Source organism: Temnothorax longispinosus, chromosome 11, assembly GCF_030848805.1.
Source record: "Temnothorax longispinosus isolate EJ_2023e chromosome 11, Tlon_JGU_v1, whole genome shotgun sequence".
Lineage (NCBI taxonomy): Eukaryota > Metazoa > Arthropoda > Insecta > Hymenoptera > Formicidae > Temnothorax > Temnothorax longispinosus.
This window is the reverse complement of record NC_092368.1, coordinates 1,187,916-1,209,431: the sequence shown is the minus strand read 5'-3', so window position 1 is coordinate 1,209,431 and position 21,516 is coordinate 1,187,916. Positions and strand designations below refer to the sequence as shown.

Below are 21,516 nucleotides of genomic sequence, written 5' to 3'. Positions count from 1 at the left end.
GTAATCGTTTATCCTTCGAACGACATGTGACATTTTTACCATCAAATCCATGGATCGAAGAAAGAGATGTGAACTTATAAGTGACGGTTATCAATCATTTATTACGCACGTTTATAATGACATTTAATCATTCGTTGTCATCACGCGGTTGTTGGAGGTTTTTAAGGCTTGGGATATTAGACTAATCTTATCTCCAGTTGATACCAGACTGTCCCAGTTTGACACAAAACCTCTGTACTCTATTATCTTTTTTTTTCTGAATTTTTCTCCCCTCTTTAAACAAGGGACTTTCCACTTAAACTTTCCTCTTCAAACGTGGAATCTTCCTTACGTCCATTTTTATCAAACAGGTTAATTTTAATCTTGGTTTAGTTTGCCTTTCATTTTTTTCCAATTCTTAAAACTAGAAAAAGATAAGCAAATTAAACCTGGAGTTAAAGTTAATCTACGTTGGTAGAAATTAGAAATGGAATTAATCGAGGAATATGCCATGCGAAATGAAGGATCTTTCAGTTACTATAAATCATTCACGGACACACGTGTCATCCTTCTTTTTTTTATATGATATTTAACGTGTCCTCAATCCTATCCAATTTTAGGTTTTTTTTACACTCAACGCATAATCCTTTGTTACGTTTTAGGTTTTAGGTTAAGTTAGGTTAGATGACAAACTGGCTAGACAGCTGTTCAACATAGAAATCAAGTTTTTTTTTCAACAATAGGTGCTTTCCATTTATATAAAAACTCAGATGATTCTCACTTATTGTGACGTTGTTCTATCCTTTTTGACAATTAATAAATATATAAAGACAGAGAATAACGTCAAAAGTGAGAATTATCAGATGTAAATGGAAAGCATCTAATAATTCTTATTACATTGTAATTACACCTGACATCTGTAAATAACTGCATATGAGAAATTAACAATGGATCATCGGAGCTAGTGGACATCATAATCGATTGTCCAGGTCAGTTCTGACCGCGACGCGAGTTCCCCCGTTCCCTCCGTTCCTCCTTCTCGGACGCAGCACAGCTGGATCGCGCTTATTCCTTCCCACAGCCTTTTCATCCCCGAGAGACCCCAGTTGCCGACTCGTCGTATCAGCTGATGGTACGTGGCTTTTACTCTCTTCGGTTACGTTTTTGCAATTCTGACGAAGAGCACGAGCCTCGTCGAGGCTCGCCGTGCTCTCCGTAATCGCCATCCGGGATTCTCGGGCGTCGACCACCCCTCGGGGTGTGAGAGAGCGCGGTCGCGATTCCGGACTGAGCGCCGCCGGTAGGGTTGGCATCGGCTATCAGTCGCGCGTCTCCGCGCAACCGATACCGCACGAGTCGCACGACGCCGCGAGCGGCGGCGGCGACGACGGCGAGCGAGCAGCAGCGGGGTCTCTCTCTCTGCGCGTCTATAGCAGTCTATAGTCTCGCGCGGGGTCAAGCCAGTTGGCAACAGACCATCGAGCGGGTCGCGCGCGCGCGAGAGAGAGAGAGTTCCGCGGCCGCGTTCTGGCACTCTCCTTTACCCTCCCGGCCGCTCCGTGCGCGCTCCGTTTCTTCGTCAGACGTTTTCTTCTTTTTTTCTCTTCTTCTTCCTTCGCGTGTCGCAGCGTCCGCGAGGAAGCGCGTCCCTCCGCGTGCAGGAGGAGCAGGAGCAGGAGGAGGAGGTGGCGGACCAGTGGTGATCCGGACTGATCGTCGTTGTCATCATCCGCGCGACGCTGCGCCGACGGTCGGCTGCCATGGGGCCCGTCGACGGGATCATTTGACCCACGGGAACGACTCCAGGCTCGTCGGTGGGATCGTGAGCAGACTCGCGTGAGCGCTACGAATCGGTAAACGAGCTTGTGTGCAAATTTCTCCATCGTCATCGTCATTATCTTTGTCGCCGTCGCCGTCGTCGTCGTCGTCGTTGTCATTGTCCGTGTCCGTCGTCGCGCGACTCTCCTGATTCCGTTCGCCCTTTCTCTCCCTCTCGCGCGTGTGTGCGTGTGATAGCGCTCGTTGTTTCACCCGTTCGTCCCCATTCCCGTTCCTTGACGTGAGCGAGGGCGCTCTCCCAAGAGAAAGCGTTTTCCTCCGCGATCGAAATCGTCGTTAACTCGATCGTGCGCTCGCCTCCGAAGCCGTATATACGTTCGTAATTAAACGCGAAAACGCTCGTCGGCGACGTGCAAGTGCCTCGATCAAGGCTGAGACGTTGCAACGACGCGGCGACGTTAGTCGCGGAATTTATTATTAATCGGCACGCACTTGCCTGCGAATTTCGTCATCCGCAAGAGCCGAGACGAGACGAGACGAGACGGGACCAACGCGGCGCTCCTTTAAACTCTTTCCGAATTTCAAAGTGTATACATATATGCTACTTTTTATCAGATTTGGACGCTCTCCGAGGTAAATCCGCGGCGCGGAAGACTTTCTCCTTGAATCCCGTAGATCTCCTTTCGACGATCCTCCCGAGACTTGATTACCTTAATAATGGCTGACGCAAGCGAAAAAAGAACGTGTGCATCTCTCGGAGCGCGTCTGACAAATACGGGCGTTGTGTCACGTTCCTTGGACATATCCAGACGTGCCACAGCGTCGCGTTCCAGCTGTTCGTGACAGCTAGGAGGGGGTACGCTTTGTCCGCTCGTCGCTCTAGCCTGACGGCTGATTGTTATTTGTCCCCTCGGCAGTGCCCTCCTTCGGCTTTGGTTTCTCGACTGGATTTCGCATGACGAGCGGAGAGGAGAGGGCGAGAGAGAGAGAGAGAGAACGCGTATTTCAACCCTTCTACCCCTACGATAGGCGCTTTTCTAGCGTGAGAAGAATACGAAACGTATATACTTGCGTCAACGGCTCCAACCACGCTCGGATCCTCTTCGCGTTACGTTGAGAAATTGAATTTAGTAGCGGCTTTTAAAGAACAAGGAACACACATCTGTACATGCCGATGATCAAACAAACCTTTGTTCGTTACCTCCCTTTTTGCTCCCGATATAATTTTTCCAAACAGCCCTCGCGTGCCTCTCTCGTCGATGTCAAAGGAGAACGTGGCATTCCGTAATTTTGTAAATGCTTCGAGGATTTTGTTTGAAACGCTGTTTGAAACACCTGAAAATTACTGGAGCGTATAAACATCGTTTCTTTTTCGAGTGTTTCTAAAATTTACGTCGCGTCGTAAATTTAAAAAGATTATTTAGAGAAAGCGAGATTTAATTAAATCATTTATAATACATCGGCGATGATGCTTCGGTCGACTTGAAATCGAGTGACTTTCTTGGAACGTGATAAAGAATCGCGCTCTGATAATATTAACATTACGCTCGAGACGATATTTACGAGACGTTATAACCGACTGTAGGATAACAGAAAAAATCGTTCGCTTTATTTAGTCGCGTTACGAATCGACAAAATGTCTTCCATTTGTTGCGTAAGAGAGCGGACGGCCGCTAGATTTTAAGCTAGAATTTAAGTGCGTCGATCGATCTCTTTGTTTCCGATAGCTAAGCCATAGAGTGCCACAGACAAGTCTAAGAGCGAGTCGCGACCGCACTTGAAATCGTTTATCGAGATATTTGACAAATAGATCGCTGTTCGGGAGCTCGCTAACCGAGCTCCCGGCCGGGTCTGTTTAAGTCTCTTGGGCTTTTATGGCGATGCAGCCGCGGGAGAAGCGCCGCGCATCTCTTTCTCTCCCCCTGTGGGGCGAGCCGTGTGTCAAAACAACACGGGGGCGTCGTCTCAGCCGTTCGTTGAACCCAGCTGTTTTGGATGTCTACCTAAAAAAATTCAAGGTGACGCCCGCGGTGCACTTGCGGGTTTGGCCCCTCTCCCCCGATCGTCGTTCCTCACGCGAATCCCCGGTGGTGGAGTTTCGGCCACCACGCGATACGGGGGAGAAGAGGATCCGGAGCGGAGGATCGGAGAGCAAGATGAGATCTCCGTCGCGGTCTCTCGCCGAGCTCTTCGGCCTGGATTATCTTCAGCTTCGAAAAAATAAACACGCGCGTTATCGAGTTATCTCGCCGGTACATTCGCAGAGATATTGCAGATGAGTTGTGTAAACATTCGAAAATTCGCACACATCTCCGTATCGCGCGCAAGTGGCAATGAAAGTGCAAAGTTTCGTATCCGCATGAATAATGTATCGCCAGCCACTTTTATAGTTTCATAACTGTACAACTGTATGAATATTACGGAGGTCCAGCTTCGGCGCGCGCGCGCGCCATTGATTTCGTTTGTGAATTCTAATTGATAATTAACGCGTCTCTTTGCGCAATTAACGTTTGTTTCGCTTTAACGCTCTCCGCCGAATGTAACAAACGCGATAGAATTCAACTCTAGATAAGGCGAGCCGTTCTCTCCTCTTTAGAGGAGGGGGAGGAGGGCCTTTCTGCAGCGTCGATAAAAGTAACGGCTAGCGTTCTCAGGGCGTTGAAGGAAAAAAAGCGTCACGCGAGAAATCCGAGGTCTCGCGCGTGTCCACGTGAGTTAAAATTGCGAATCGGCCTTGGTGATGTGTGCCTATAAATACGAGGTTCGCTTATAGGCGACCCGCGGCCGAAGGTGCAGCGCGTTGCACCGTCGTCGTCGTCGTCGTCCCTCGGCAAGGCTGCACGCGCTAGGAAACGCGCTTGATCTCTCTCTATAGCTATCTCTCTCTCTCTCTCTCTCTCTCTCTCTCTCTCGTCCCCTGTCTTTTACACATTACGTAAGGCCCCGCGATATCAGGAGACGCGCGGTAGCGAACAGAAATATACACGTCAAGATACTCCAAAAACACTGGCCTCCTTTCGCGGCGTTTATTGCTTTCACTACGAACCCCCTTGGCAACACGCAAGTTTTCATCGAATGAAAATTATATCGAGCCGCACTCGTAATTGTCGGACACGTGCTGAGCGCGAAGGTCTATGCGGGAGGTCTTTGTTCAGCAAGCGAGACTTTACGAAGAGGATTACGTATACGTTTTGTAGATTTTTAAGTGTAAAACTTGGGGCTGTGTGTAAAGATGCGCAATGTTGAAGATTGGAAAGATACGACGAACGGCGATCGCGGTGATCGCCTTCGGCGTTGTTGCTAAGGAGCAATCGAATCCGACTGTAGGAGCTATTGAGAGAGCACTCGGCGAATTCTAGGACGTTTCCGTAGATTAGATAATTGAACTATGGATTATTACCGTTCTCTTTCGTAATTTTGGAGCAGATTTCCTTTACTCTCCGGATGGATAATGAGAGGAATCGCCGCGAGGAATTTTTGCAAAAGACTGATTTATACGACGGCGCGAATAGTTCTCTGTTGCCGACCGAATATAACCGTCGTATTATCGAAACGCATATATTTACAATTACTTTCATAGTCGTCGCTTCGTGCTGCGCACTCTGCGCGCACGTAGGCATGTGTTACCACGCGCAATCATGAAATTACAGTGCTGTTGGTTGCATAATATACAGGTAACCTAGATCTGCACCCACTGCTTCCCACCCGTTGACCCCGTTACCCTCTCCGGTCTCGGTTTGCCCTGCCTTCACAGGCAGAAAACCTTTATTCGAAGCCGAGATGGTTCCCCGCATCTCGGCGAGCCATCCGTCAGCCACGAAGCTTGATTGGGAAAGGCAGTAAAACCTGAAATACGAAGAGAGACTGTAGAAGGTTAATCTGTTTAGAATATAAGACGTATAAGGTTTAATCCTATCATACCTGACGATATACATATGTCCCGGTCCTTCAAAAATTTTGTCATATCTTCCACAAAAATAAAGATAGCGACTTCTTTCTGGGCGCATTTGGAAGATAAAAGATAGGACTTTTCATAAAAAAAAATCAATACCCTTGTGGGTCCCTTGATCTGCATATCTCGTCAAATACTCATAAAATATAGTAAAAGTGAAAAATACATATATCTTTTACAAAAATTAAGATAGCGACTTTTTTCTGGGCTCATTTGGAAGATAAAAGATAAGACTTTTCACAAAAAAAATCAATACCCTTGTGAGTCCCTTGATCTGCATATCTCATCAAATACTCGTAAAATAAAGTAAAAGTGAAAAATACATATATCTTTTACAAAAATTAAGATAGCGACTTTTTTCTGGGCTCATTTGGAAGATAAAAGATAAGACTTTTCACAAAAAAAATCAATACCCTTGTGAGTCCCTTGATCTGCATATCTCATCAAATACTCGTAAAATAAAGTAAAAGTGAAAAATACATATATCTTTCACAAAAATTAAATAGCGAGTTCTTTCTGGGTTTATTTTGAAAGTCAACGTAAGGGCTATATGAAAAAAATCGCTACTTAATTTCTAAATGGCGTATTTACTATAGTGGACCAAAATGCTAAATTTTGTTGTATTTAAATGTAAGTTGGTATATATAAGTTTTTGAGGTCGCTGATGATGAATCTGCAGTAAAAATTCCAAATTTAAGATGACGGATCCAATATGGTGGATAAAAATATTAAATTTTGTCGGATTTGAATAAAACTCATATTCCAGGGGTTTGAAAAACCACCCCTCTCCTTATTTTGACTGCAGATTCATAATCAGCGATCCTAAAAATCTTTCTTAAGACGTGAATTAGATGCTAATTATTCCTAGAAAAAAGTCAGGCACGAAAGGATTAAGACAGGTGTAAATGCAGAAACAATGTTGAAAATATTTTTCCCAAAAAAATGTTAAAATCAGAAAATTATGCCAAAGAAAAGAGGAAATATGATAAACATTAAAAGAATAATTTTGTACTCGTTCATGTAAATTTATGTCTGTAACACAGCTGATCTTGTATGGAAAGAAGTGTTTTTCGCGGAAGGTGAAATGTCTTATAAAATATACTATCTAGCAGCTCTTAGGAAAGAAATCAGATCAGTGATTCCTTTCTCTCCCCCCGAACTATCGAAACTCGCTTTCACCACGGTTTTTTTTTTAATTTTATTAAATCGCTGCGTTGCTAAACAGCCGGAATCGACTAATATTTATTTCCAGTTTCGCGTTCAAACCCAATCCACCACTTACGTATTTACGTCACGGAAACCCGTATACCGCTGTAACTTTTTACAACTGAATAAAGATACTCAGGTTAGAGCGAGCCGACAAGGTGCGTTTTGCGGACTCGTAATTGATCTAAATATTCCTGTTTAAATTTTTCAGTTTTCCGTCCTATTTAATTTTATTCTTACAGTCAGTCGCCTTTGTTCCGTGCGCTAATAAAATCGTGCTCCGTAACTCTTGAGAGAATTCGAAATTTCGTCTAGAATTTTAAAACTTCACATTTTTCAGGAGAAGTTTACTATCATTATTATCGGATATTTGTCTTTCTGACAATCGGGACATAGGTTCGCCCGGAAACCGTGCTCCCCCTCACCACTTGGGTCAGCCGACCCAGTTTCGAGTTCTCGTGCGCTCGTGAAACGCACAACGCCCGGTAGATAGGCGCTTCGGATTTTCTTTTAGGTGACCTAGCTGAAGTAAGACATCGACTTCGTTTGAATTCTGTATGCAGGAAACTGGCCGCAGAACGCAACTGTAATCAGCTATGATTAAGCTACTGACTACCACGCGCAGATATTGAAGCTAAAGGTCAAGTCGGACGGCGATTATATTGTATTTTTCTTACATGGAAAATGTCTTTTCGCGTATCACTTTGTGGAAACGTCGAGCTCGACCGTGTATATTTTCCGAATATTCGATCTGTAAAAACCGTTTAAAAGAAATTCTCGATCCGCTTCTCTTGTAATCCGATACCAAAGATCAAAACTTAAACGCGATATAACGACGAGGTTTTTTTTTTCATCTCCAGGGGTTAAATGCGCGCCGCGAATACGCACGATATTCTTGTCGATAGTGCCGTGTATTTCGCCATCGTAAATGCCGACAAACCTACCGGAAGAGCGAGTTTATTTCTGGGCAGTCTTGAAAGCGTTCCTTTGCCAGTCGAAGAACGGACAAGATCAACGTATACGCCGCGCGCGTTGCTTCGAAACTTAATTCTCATTCGGTTATCAATAATTATTCCTTTCTATCGAAAAGTTCGATTGAGGAAAATGAGATGAATGCAAATCTCGCGAAGTCAGAAAAAAATCGAGAAAAAATCTCGCATATACGCGCCATTGGCGCGTCATTAACACGCGTCTGCGACAGCGAGACGTGTCTCTTTGTCATGTTCTATTTATTTCGAACTTTGTATTCTGCCCTTTATCGTTCAGGCCAGCCAGGGAGACACGTAAATGAAGATGACGGAACGATTATGTGTGACGTGTACTTCATACAAAGCCGAGAGAGAACCTTTAACGCTTTCGTTATCCGCATCCGCGAGCGTGCAACATCGCTTGCACGTTCAAAATAGATAATAGTTCAAAGGATAATCCCTCGGCGCGAATGAAATCGTCTCAATTTAAACTAGAAACGCGTTTAACATATGAATCTTAAGAATTGATTTAACATTTGTGACGTATTCGTATTTTTCTTCTTTCTAATCGCGCGTCTATTTGCATCTCGTATCTCGACTTGAGGGAGGGGCTCGAACGAAGCTTGTCTCAAGGCACAGCCTTGAGTTCCGCTTCTCGCGGAATAATAGTTGAATAATGGTTTCTTCGAAGAAGATCGCACACAGGTTCCCTGAATCGGAAGACCTAACCCGCGCGTGATTCACGACCGGCCTCTTATTCTGACTCATAAACGAGGCCGTGCTCGCAACATCTGTGCGAACGTCTATGTCGAATCCTCGAGGCGTGACACGCGTTGTTCTGTACGGCCCTGGGATCGCATATGGGTCCGGTCCGGTCAGCGCGAGCTGAAAATGGACGGTACGCTTCTCCGCGAGCGACCGTCTCGCGACGGTCCGCGGTGCGCGCTGGCTCGCCATGTTCTGACAGCGCGACGACGCGATCAGCTGTTCGCTCGCGCCCAGCTGTGAGCGGTGCGCTCAGCTGACGACGCCATCGATACCACGCCGCGCCGCGCCGTCCTCCCCCTCCCGCGTCGCCGGAACCTCCCTCCTCCGCGCGGACGTGCCGCAGGAACGGACGTGAGTGCCGCGTTACCCACGTCTGCCAGTCCATTGTTCGCCGTTAATTCCGAAGAAGAATAAAGTTAGCGAGGTACCGAGACGAAATTATTCGCATTTACGCTAGACGTGTCTTATCAATAATTTATATATTTACTTTTGAATTGAGCAAGCGTTAAATAGGCGCACCGACGAATCAAAAGTTACTTTCTAATTATGAGATAATTATAAAAATTTAAATCTCGTTTTTAAGCGAAGATTTAAAGTTAACTAAACTAATGAAGTTAAAATAATACTGTTTTGTGTTAAAATACTAAACTTTGACACACATGGTGGTTAACAATTACAAAATGTTATCTAACTCAAGGTATTGGTTCAAATTTCATTCTGTGTGCTATTAAATTGAGCAAACGTTAAAGGCGTATATACCAACAAATGAAAAGTTATTTTCTAATTATGAAATAATTATAACAATTTAAATCTCGTTTCCAAGCGATCGCTTCGATCATTAAGGGAACTTTTGCGTGCGCGGTCGGGATGTCGAGAGAAACGCACATAAAAGTGCACCACACGTATATAGATACGTGTCGCCCCGCTTTGTCTTATTTCGTCCGATAAGATTAAGAAAACGAAAAATCACGGCGAGACAGCCGGACGGCAATTGTTGGCTGGCGGGTGTCTCGTTGACGTAACGTGGGCAGCCGGCAGCGAGAGTGGATATTAAGAGAGACCTCGAGTTTCCGCTCGTGTCCTAGCTTTCCGTTTATGTAACGCGACGATTAAGCGCTCTCGCGCGACCCGACCCGTTCGATCGCGTGCGCACACACGACACGCTGAATAATTTTCTTTCGCTCGGCCCGAGACACATTCGCCTTTCGTCCGCTTTCCCGATAACGTATACGGCTCGTCGAAAATCGAAGGCGGCCTCGGTCGCTTCGGTTAACAATTTCTCGCGAACGCGCGCAGTAACGCGCAGGGCCGTAGCTATCAGAAACTAATCCTGGGGAGGGCGGGGAGGGGGAATCGATCCATTCTTTTCTTCATATACTTTTTTCCTGCGTGTGTCGATCCTTTTTCTAAATATGGTGAAACGCGACTGTGCGTTAGTATACTTCAGCGAACGCTATCTGGTGCGGAAAGTATTATCTTGTTTGTCGATGGAGCGATACAAAAACGTAATTGATAAATCAATTGATGAAACTGATTACACTTATAATCGACAATACTCATCGCGAATAATTGCTCGAAATCGAGATAATGATATTTTGGGAACACCTAAAGAAAGCGTTAATGAGTTGTTCGACTCGTTATTTACGCAATTGTATTATCTCACAAATTAAAAAGGATTTCTGCCTGTTAAATTGTGCGTTGCATCACAGTGTGTCATTAACATAAAAATGCTTTGCCTTGCTGATACTACAGTTATACAAGCCGTTGAACAAGGACGTATCGCTGTAGCGCTGCTGGTTCTCATACAAAAAACGTGATCGTGAAACTCTTTCTACGAATTTAATCGACGTCAGCGATAATTTATTTCTTCTTTCTTTTTTAGTTACCGATATCGTAAACGGTTGAATTTTATAATAACAAGAAACGCTTTCTCGTGTATTCATCGAAATTTGACCTCGTCGAGTTCGCAGTTTTCATCCCCGTGATTTAAATGTGTCGCTTAAAAAGGCGTTAAACGATCGACTCGTCAGCGAAACTGATCGCGAATCGGCGATGCACGAGTCGCATTGGCCCTACCGATGTGTTGTACTAACCGTTCGGGAAACCTGTAACCCGCCGTGGCAGGCCGCGAACTGCACCTTGTTTTCTTTCATCACGTGCACTACGCGCGGTGGGCTATAACCAGTCCTGCGGACGTGACACAACAACAAATTTAAAGGGACGACAAAAATCCAGGAGGCTCCTACGAGCCGTCTCGAGCACGTTGGCCCGCGCGTATTCCGAGATCGCGAAGCGATCCCGATTGCTTCGGCGATGAGCTTCCAAAAGTGACGACACTCTCGGAAGCTTCCTAAAAATAATTAAGATTTAGTTAATTCAGCTAACTGGCTCTAATTGGAGGATAACCGCAGGTTGGGTGCTGTAGCGACATGAAGCTCACTTTTAATACTTTTATTTAATACTTTTAATACTTTTAAATACTTATTTAATGCTTTAACTTTAATACTTTAAATACTTTAATACCTTTAAATATTTTTTAATATTTTTAAATACTTTTCGAGAAGAATTAATATATATATAATTAAATTTTATTCTTAATCTATATATACTTTTGTTAAATTCGTTTAACTCTTAATCTCTCTTTCTTCTAATTCCTTTTTGCTCACTTCGATTTATTACACCCAATATTTTGATTGAACAATAGACTTTCTTTCGCGATGGATCACAATGATCAACATCGGTGCTTCTTACATTACAGGTATGCACTGCCTAGGTGCGGTGACGGGAGGAGGCACCTCCAGCCCGAACGGGGCTGGCGGTCGGGGTGGTGTTCTTAGCGTGTTCCGAGCCCTTGGAGTCCTTGTGTGCGAAGGGAGAATCCAGGGCCCTCCGCGTGGCTATAAAGAGGGCCCACACTGCGCACCGCCTATGCAGGCGGTTCCAAACGACCACGTGTGCGAGGAGACCAACTATCTGGTACGTAACATATGGTGTCCCCGTTACTCTCCGTTGTTCCTAGGCGACCTACTTTTGCGCAGCTTTGCCAGCGAAATATAAAAGCCATCGAAGACATTCGTTAGTTTACCAATTAAATTGAACAATCTTCAGTTTTACGTTGAAAACGCTGCACATAAAAGAAGATAACGTATTAGATTAGATAACGCATGTATTTGTATGCGAACTTTTTAAACGACTAAACAATAAAAATAATAATAAGCCATGATCACAAAAATCAAGGCTCACAAAGCCAATTATAAATGCAAAGATACGAATCGTAATTTAATTTTTAATTAAGAGATATGGAATTTATTTTTGGAAAAATGATAATATATATTCATTTATCATCAAAATATATGTTTACAAAAATTATTATGTGATTGTTGTACATATATAATAAGATGATTTGTCTTTCTTATCTTTTAGGAAAACATATTCCCCTACATTTTTCCTTTAATTTTTCAAGTGCAATCGATATCGAGTACTAATTCAGGACATCACGGAACGCCTCGCTGTTGGATCATACCTGTGCGTTGAGGTGCTTTTGTGCAGCGATTGTCCATGTGGTTTGGCAAAGTCTACTTGCAAATATCCTGTATACCCCGTACCGCCCTTACCCATTTCACCATGGCAGAAATGTGCTTCGGAGATGTTATTGGAGTACTGGTGTATCTGCGTTGTCCCGAGCAAGTAAGTCGCGCTTTACTTTATTCTGTACTGTAAAGCACAAGTAATATATATTGTACAACAGGATGTTTTAATCTTGATTTTATATCATTCTTAACTCGATATATCTATTCATTCTGGATTAACTTGTCGTCGTCTCTTCAATTTGATTTTTGAATCTCTAAACTTTAATAATATTCCCAAGTCTGTTTAGTATTTTTTGTGTCATACCTGTACCCGTATGTTGCTTTCAGGAGTCAGGAACCAATGAATTTTCAAGGATTATACCAAGCAGTGCGTTCACGGTTACACTTCAGCCAGGTTGCAGCGTGGTGGTCACGCAGCAACGGCGCGGCGCCAAGCTACATAGCGACCCGGATCGTATCGCACAACGAGGATAATCTCAGCAAGTTCCGAGAAACGTCGATGGAGCATACCTTTCCTCTGGCTGGTAACGGCGATGGAAATTCGATCAAGGTATGTAATATTATAAGATTATGTTACAAATGTATATAAATCGACTATGCGATCGATAAGATTTTGAAGTCAGTGCAAATCGATTTATTGGCGTAAATTTCCGTTTTAGGTGACCATGTGGGCATTGCCGCGGATGGAGGAGGTGCCCGTACTCACGTGTTCACTGCACCCGAAAATAGAAAAGGACGAAGAGGATATCGCGAGGGCGTTAACGCCCACCAAGAACATCTCGATGGGATCCGGCAGCACGCAAAATCCAGAGGGTCTTGTTTTACCTGGTAAGAAACTAATATTGACGTACGGAGATCTGATAATTATCGCGTTATCTTACAAAACGATTCTTATCTAAACATAAATGAAAAATATAATATAATATCGCTTTTTCCAATAGTTCTCGTGGACGACAGACTGCAAACCACTTGTAACAAATCTGGCAAACACGACTGTCGTTGCGAAGAGGAGGACACGTCCCCTCTGTCGCCTACCATCAGATCCAATGGTGAGCGGAAACGTCGTCGATCGCTTCCCTGTGGTCCTGCGGAGAGTTTTTGTGTGTCCTCGCAATCGGCGCCGTTGCCGTACGTTCAGGAATACATGCCACAGGAAATAAGGGACAACACCAGCTCGAGCTTAACGAGAGGCTCTGCCGAGATAGCAAACAACAACCGTAGCGTTATGAGAATATCATCTTTTCAGAATAAATTAGAGAACAAAAACGAGGTAAGGACTCATAATAATCGGAACTCGGACCTGGAACGCTGCTTCAAGATCAATTTAAAAATCGAAGAACTTGAGGGCAACTTGGAGAAACGTTGCAAGCATACAATGACAGACGTCGCAGAGATTGCCAACTCGAAGAACATTGATCGGATCGAAGAAGGCTACAATAATTCCGCTAAGAACTCGACCAATCTCGGAAGAGAACACGGTGGCTCCTCATATGCGGATATTATTTCTGCAAAGAGTGGTGGCATATTACACAATCTCAGTCCTTTTGCTCCCACCAGCTGGTCCTTCGTCTCCTCTTGGCAGAATAGCAATATGAATAGTAAATTTCAAAGTTTCCGCGGTGCGAAGGAAGCTCGTTTCAACGATTCCGAAAAAAATTACAAGCTGCCGACTGTCGCATCCAACCACCCTCCGATCAATCCCTACGCACAGCCCAATCCCTTCCACGAGTCAAATCCTGGACCTTCGACGCATAAATGGACGCAAAAAACACTAGACAATTCTGCTTGCATTGTACATCAGAGTTATCCTTCCAAAAATATCCATAAGGTTATGACTTTGTTAGCCGATCAAGACGCATTGGAGATTAACAAGGAAGATAGTATCGTCAAGAGTAGTCAGAGAAAAACTGGCAAGTCGGACTTAAATCAATTAATGTGGAAACTGCCGGGTCCGGATGAGAAAGAAAAGAGGGAAGAAGGAGGATTACTAGAGTGGTTCAGCAAAGTACCTGGAAGAGTCCTGGGTGTTACGGCAACGAAGGGCTACGTTGATAGCAACAAGATGAAGAACGAAGGATTGAAACAGCATCCGGAGCATCCGAATGGGCAGCAGGGTACCAACGAGATCAAGTTCAAGAACTGCAATCTCGAATTAAGCCAGCGAGAGGTCGACGAAGTGTTAGCGGTACTGCGAGCAAGAACACCGTCGGGACGTAGAAGAGCCACCGTTAAGAATGCGAGGAAACGCGGAGAACGATCCGAAAGGGGCAGTGATGACACGGCAAAATACACGGGTTGGGAGGAAGGAGTAGTTCAGAGTAATTCGATAAATCGCGTTGGAACAGTTCGAGTTCGTACACTTAAATCCTGCGAGGATTGTAGCCGTGGGTTGTGTAAGAAGATAGACCATCAAGTATCAGAAGAACAATCAAGTCCTCTAGATCGGGTCTATTACGACAAGAATGTTTATCGGCCTGCTCGCTCGAAACTTGCCGAAGGCACCAACAAGTTAAACGATGATTCGCAAGTGAAAACACACGCGAACGAGGATGCGGTTCATTTGCGAAATGTTTCCACTAAAGCTGACGTGCTGCTCGGAGCCATTCTGCGGACCAGTAAGGACCGAAAGGACCTGTCGGATATTTCATCAAACGGGACCAGACCAAGGTCGACGACTAGCATTGACGACGACAGCAGCGACGACGATTCTCACTTTTCGAGCATCGAGAAGCTTGATCAGCAGGACCACAAAACCACCTCGTCTAATGACGAGAAATTCTTGCCGCTGAATAAGAGATTCCATCGGTTCCGGCAGATGTTTAAGAAAGAAATGGATAAGAGGATCGCTTTGATATCGGAGGAGAGTTCCTCTTCGCAGGAGACCTCGCCGAGTCCGACGCTGCCGCAACGCCTCAATACAGCGTCGTTTCGCTATAACAACGAACAACCGAATCTACATAGCGCAAGGTACAGCAAAACTAAACGGCGAATCGACTTCACAAACTTCCCGGAGGCTACCGAGGAGAAAGAGGATGCTGCGACGTTCAGTACAAAAGACGCACATCAAAAGCCACGCAATATGCATAGTACAAATAATAATGATCGCGAATGCGATTCCGGTGGCCTAAACAACCAGGAGAATCATTGCGACAGGCGGCTAATCGAAGATACGAAGGAACCTTTTGAGAATAAAGAGCAGGATGAGAATACGAAGGACATTGCTACTCTTCAGAAGAGCAATTTGACTACTCCAACTATTCCGCAAAGCGGACATTCGTCTTCCAAGCTACGAAGCAACAATCACAAGGACAGTATCGCAGAGACGGGAGACGACGAAACTGTCGACAAGAGCGTGCCGTCCGCGCTCGAGCAGGAGAGATTCCGCAGATCCCTGGAAAACGCAGCGTCGATGGTATTCCATAGCAGGACTGGTTTGCCGTTGACCTCTAGTCCAGCGCCGTTGAGGAGAGGCAGCTGTTGCTTCGACTACGACAGCAGCTTGAATTCCGTTTCCTCTAAAAGAAAGTACGAAGTTCATCAGAAAACGATACAACAATTGAACGGCATCAATGAATAATATATTATAAAATTATAATTTTTTAGAAAAGTTAATTGTACAATGTTCTTTTTGAAAGTTTTTTTGTTTATGAGTTGTAGCAGAAACAAAATATTAGATACTTTTTCGAGATATATTACTAATAATATAAAAATGTACCTAAGATTAGAATTACAATACTTTTTATTGATGCCGTCGAGCCGATATCGACAAAAATTTTTCTCTAAACTTTGCGCATTTTTTTTAGCGCGTTGTTCGAATTAAATACACCGCCGAGTCCGGGCGCAGTCTCGCTGGAAGAAACCGATCGCGATGCGGAAACCGCCGGTGAAGGCGAGGAAACACCCAAAAGACGTTCCAGCTCCCGTCACCGACCACAGAGTCACGCTCTTCTAGGCAGCTTCGAGGAATCGGCGTTGAACGGTAGACTCGAACCGGTGTCCACGGTTCACGGTTTCACAGCGGAACTCGGGGCCAGCGGTTCCTTCTGCCCGAAACATCAGAAGCTTCCAGTCACTGTGTTCTTCTACACACTCGGTGACAACGATAAAGTTTCCACACCATACCTTGTACGTTTTCTCAAACAACAAATCAATTGCAATAGAGTGTCTTGAAGAGTTTACATTTTACAACAAGTATAGTAAATTACCGATGACTAAATAATTTATTCAATAATGAGATATTACAGATTTCCTTCTTTCTTTTATTGTGACGATGATCCATTGTTCATGCTATTATTTTACAGGCTCATATTAATCTCGAGAAAAAGGGCTATCAGGTACCAAGAAGTGGCACCATTCAAGTGACTCTTCTGAATCCGTTGGGTACAGTCGTTAAGATGTTCGTAGTATTGTACGATCTTTCCGATATGCCGCCGCGATCTCATACTTTTTTACGTCAAAGGACACTGCGGGACAAAACACTACGCTACCTCGTTCACCTTAGGTATGTGTATTTCATTTGTAACTAAATGGCTTTAAAAATAGATCATACTAGCAGTCAGGCCATCGAAAGCCAGTGTATAAATCCATATATTACAAAATACGCCAGTTGCAAATAAAGAATTGAAAAAATTGATATATGTTTAAGAAACATTTTACGGAATTCGACTTTTACGCAAAGGCGCCTTATATGCCAGGAATAGGTTTTAGAAATAAGCTTTGAAAGAAATAACAGATGCATGCATGAACTTTTCTTCTAGATTTATGTCCAGCAAATCGGGTCGAATTTATCTGCATACGGACATCCGTATGATCATCTGTCGGAAGTCGGACGTGGACACGGCGTCGGACTTGGGCTCGGAACCGCCGAAAGAACTCAGAAGTTACATCCACGGTCCTACAAATCCGAAATTTTCGCCAAGATGCTGAGCCACGTGGTATTTTCCATGGGGCTGCTGCCAATCGTTCCGCCCGCCCAGCCCCCTTCAAGTCGAACTGTGATCGATAAACGATCGAATAAGATATCAAATTAGAAATCAATTTTTGTTCTTTTAACCCTTTGCGCTTGACGATATAGACGATTACAATTCTTTTGTGCTAGTGTAAAAAAAAAACAATCTAAATGTTCTTATTATTGTAATTTATTAATTAATTTAATTTCTCACTGGCAAGTAGAAACAAGTTATTATGTTAATCGATTGTAATAATGTTAAGATGATAAATGTAGCTCTCAATATTACTACAAAACATTATTTCTTTCTAAATTATTTTAAATCGCGAAGGGTTAAGAGGGAATCGAGAATCGAAAAAACGCGAGAATACAGTGAGAAGAATTTGAAAGATTACGAATGGATTTAACCGTTCATGTTGGAACAATAATTTATACGTTTGCAATATTTTTTTCTCTCTCTTTTTCGCAAAATTAATAGTTCGGGCCTTTTGCGTTGCTCGGTACAGAATTAACTCTTGAATATTGACAATTCCAACACGAATGGTTTGTAAAATTGACTCGAAATTGCGATTATACTCCCGGTCTCATTTTAATCCGTGGTTCGTGCTTGCAGAACAGAATGCTGCATATAAATACAATAGGATAAGTTCGCGCAGTTTTTTTTAAATTTGTTTCTATATTATAATAATAGCGATATATATATTTATATATATATATTTATATAATTTGGAAAATTCTGTTAAATTAAACCGATTAGTCTTTCTAATTTCGATCTAGCGTGTAATAATCATGAAAATGGAAAATCAATCGACTCGAAACTCGCATTAGGAATTTATTTTGGATTTCTTTGTCCTGTGCATCTATTGTAATTATTGCTTTAGTGTTGGGTAACCATTTCATTTATGGAGTTTATCGCAAGCTGGACGATCTCGTTGAGAGGCCATTTTTCTCAACTTATTGCTGTAAATATAGTCACGCGTAGAGAGTAAGTTGAGTAAGAGTTTTTAAGCAGGATGATATATATATGTATGTATATGTATATATACATATATATGTACATATATATGTATACTGCCATTGTGTGTGTAGCACTCTACGTTTAAACGAAAAAAGTGATATGAGTGTGGAAAAACGTCGACGAATTCGGTTTCGCGTTCCGATGGAGCAAAATTGAGAAAGATCAAAACGTGTTGTGATTGAATGATATGTGCAATGAAAAGTACAAAGTTATTCGTGCATTACTTCATGTTTTTGCAGCGAATCGTTGTAATTTCTGACGAGGAGGTATAATGCCCGTTCTAGACTGGAGGATGAGCCGACTCTCGGCTCATCCGAGTGAGTGGTGTAGACGGGTAAAAATCTATAGTTTATGTATAGTTTATGTCACGTACACTATAGAAGACGGATGAGCCGAGAGTCGGCTCATCCTCCAGTCTAGAACGGGCATAACCCGAGAAAAAGAAAATCAAAATTCTTTTTCCGGAAAACAAAATGTGATTTTTGTGATTTGCGTGATTGTGATTTGTTTCCTTTTTCTTCCTTGTGATTCGGGACGAACGCGAGCGAGTGAACGCGACCGAAATTCGTGGGTTTTTCCAGGGAGTAAAAAAAATGATTATTTACATATATATATGTATATATACATAAACCAGAACACAATCTTTGTGTCCGTAGCACTGTGATGAATATTTTGATAGACTATAAAAAAAAAGAGTAATTATTATTACAAATTAATAACTATTTCTGGATAGCAGACACGTCATAGATTTAATCGATTCTATTAATACGTCGTGCGAGGAAATATAATCGTGCGTAATTTACTAACTAGCCGCAAGATGATACGCTCTTGATATGCCTGTTTTAAAGCAAACAAACGTGACAAAAAAAATTCGCGTTTTCCTTTATTTTTCTAAAGATGCTTTACGTAAATTGCGCGGGAGAATTACGCGAACAATTGGGAAGGCCTTGTCTTTGATCTTTCACCAGCGAATACTTTGATCTATGATTTATGATCAATTCCTTCTTTTTTCTTCTTCATGAAACAGTTTAACTTAACTGGTTCATGAAGGAAAGAAAATGCATATCTACGAACACAGTCTTTCTGCATAGGGAGATTTTTAATTGTGTATGTCAATACATCAGCAGTAGAATCTAGAGAAGTAAATAAAAAATATTAATTTTTTATAAGCTTACTCAACATAAACTTTTATGAAGGGAGATAACATATTATTAATATTCGATATTGCAGTTTATAAAAATTTAAAATCTTTATAAAGTTGTATATAGATATGATTCTATTGCTTTATATACTTGTAAATGATTTTATTGCTTTATACTTGAAATGTTCATGTCATGAATCTACTGATCAGTGAATGTTTTAGTTGTATAATTTTAATCGAACCGAGTTTCGCACAGTTAAAGTGTCGAAAGCAAAAGAACAAGGCTTCGTTATCGTTCGCGTCTTTCTCACCACGAGTTAGAGGAAGGTAGCTTTCACTCCTTCAAAAATAAATTAACTTTGTAGAATATCGCGGTATGTATAAAAGTCGCTGTACGTATAAAGAGAGATTATTTTTAATTGTTATTTTTTAGCGGAGTAATTGGATAATCGTATATATAACAATCAAAAAAAAGTATAATAATGGCACATTTAATTTTGGTAAAAAAGAAACGAATGTCGATATTCGCGCTCGCCCTTCTGATTTTATATTTATTTCGTCTTGGTCTACTTTTTTTTTAGAGAAACGTATAACTCTCCTTATAAGCGATTTTAAACATTTAATCGAATTCTTTATTTTTCTTTCAAGTGTATACTTAAATTTTTCACGAAGATGTTTGAAAGTTTTAGATACAATATTTTAAAATTTTTATCTTTCTCCGAGAAACTTTTTACGATTAAAATTTCCTTTTTTTTCCAAACAGACGTTGTGACATGAAGATTGATGTAATTTACGCGCTTACATTCGTAAAACCAATAATAAATGAAAGAGATAAATCTCGATTCCTTTTCCACTTGGACAATTGTGTGTAAATTAACTTCTTCAATTATTTCCGATTGTAATGAAACACGAATTTGCAACAGTCAAATTATTTTCCGCATATTTTTTTTTATCGAGGCTGAAACATCGTGTATTCCGATAGGCCGACGTGACGGTGAAAATTAAATTCGTGCACCACTTTTTCGCCAGATCGATTAGCTAGATACGCGTCTTTTGAACGGTGAGAACTCGAGGAGGACATTGTACAGAACGATAGCGAGAGCGCGTGCGCCTCTTGTTTTAACGACTATAACCGTTGTTAAATACATTTTGTCGATGTTTTCTTTTTTGAGAAATAAAGTAGAGTGTCGAGACGATAATTATTATGATAAATCGATCGTTGAAGTTTATTCGAGGGACAAATCCTAACTCGGATCCGTAGATAAAATTGCAAGCGGCAGAGTAGAGCATAGAGTGAAAATGGCAAGGATATGTAAATATATAAATATATATCACTGCCGTGTTCTCGTTGTATATAATTTACATAGGGTGGCGTAAAAAAAAAGCACCCCGACGGTCCTTGCGTAAAGAGTTTCGATTAGCGATAAAGTAACAGTGAGTGTTGTTGCGCTTTAGCAAAATAATGAAGCGACTCTTTGAGTACAACATTTGTCGCTTCGACAAAACTCGTTATCGTGGCATCGACTCGGGCTGACCCGGGCCAAGATCCACCATCTTTTCTTGCGCCACCCAGCAACACTGGCGACCGCGTCTTAACGGCGATTGTAACCGATTTTAGCTGTATTTTTCCGGCTTGGTCGAGAGATCTTGTTAGCGAAGTTTACCGAGAAGTAAGCAAATACATCAAACGATATGTGCATTGGAGGAGGTGGAGTGTATGAAACCCCGGCCCGGCCTTATCCAGACGCAGGTCCAACATCATTCCTCTTGAAACACGTTTCTTCTCCGTACTCCTTTGTAGATTAGAATTATTCTACCTACGATTTAAGCGGATACGGATTGAAACCAAACATAAGACTTTGCTTCGCCAGTAAATGACTAACAATAATGATGTATAATTATCATATTATACTTTCATGACTTAGACACACACTTGGTAAGGACCAAAATCCATGGTAGAAACGTCATGATAATTATATTGAATAAAGATAACCAGCAGTTTGGTGGAATATAAAATAGATCATTATTGGAGACGGATTGAGTTCAGAAACTTGGGTAAAACGTAAAAGTTGTTAGGGAAAGGTGATTGCCAAATAAACAATTTAATAAATAATATATACATATAATTTTATGCGCGCGCTCTCACTTGACTGTAGAGACACACACA

The 21,516-nt window shown here is 42.3% G+C and overlaps 1 protein-coding gene across 3 annotated transcripts; it reads left to right on the top strand.

Moving 5' to 3' along the window:
* The first annotated feature begins 1,319 nt into the window (after positions 1 to 1,319).
* On the top strand, positions 1,320 to 21,053 carry Atos (atos homolog atossa). Of its 3 annotated transcripts, none has more exons than XM_071793710.1 (9): positions 1,320 to 1,832; positions 11,411 to 11,628; positions 12,116 to 12,339; positions 12,570 to 12,792; positions 12,902 to 13,070; positions 13,184 to 15,767; positions 16,046 to 16,367; positions 16,544 to 16,743; positions 17,000 to 21,053. In XM_071793710.1, exons 2-9 carry the CDS (start codon positions 11,413 to 11,415, stop codon positions 17,166 to 17,168), a joined length of 4,107 nt encoding a protein of 1,368 aa, XP_071649811.1. In that variant the 5' UTR covers positions 1,320 to 1,832; positions 11,411 to 11,412; the 3' UTR covers positions 17,169 to 21,053. The 3 variants fall into 3 exon arrangements, with proteins under 3 accessions (XP_071649811.1, XP_071649813.1, XP_071649812.1); XM_071793712.1 differs by lacking the exon at positions 1,320 to 1,832 and adding an exon at positions 10,140 to 10,157; XM_071793711.1 differs by lacking the exon at positions 1,320 to 1,832 and having other exon boundaries at positions 11,492 to 11,628; positions 12,076 to 12,339.
* Positions 21,054 to 21,516: the final 463 nt, after the last annotated feature.

What these genes read in the sequence shown, in the direction of transcription:
- Atos (XM_071793710.1), top strand. Translation starts at nt 11,413, where the DNA reads ATGCACTGCCTAGGTGCGGTGACGGGAGGAGGCACCTCCAGCCCGAAC. An exon ending in GCGATGGAAATTCGATCAAG is followed by an intron (nt 12,793 to 12,901) that starts GTATGTAATATT and finishes TTTCCGTTTTAG; the next exon opens with GTGACCATGTGGGCATTGCC. An exon ending in AGAGGGTCTTGTTTTACCTG is followed by an intron (nt 13,071 to 13,183) that starts GTAAGAAACTAA and finishes TTTTTCCAATAG; the next exon opens with TTCTCGTGGACGACAGACTG.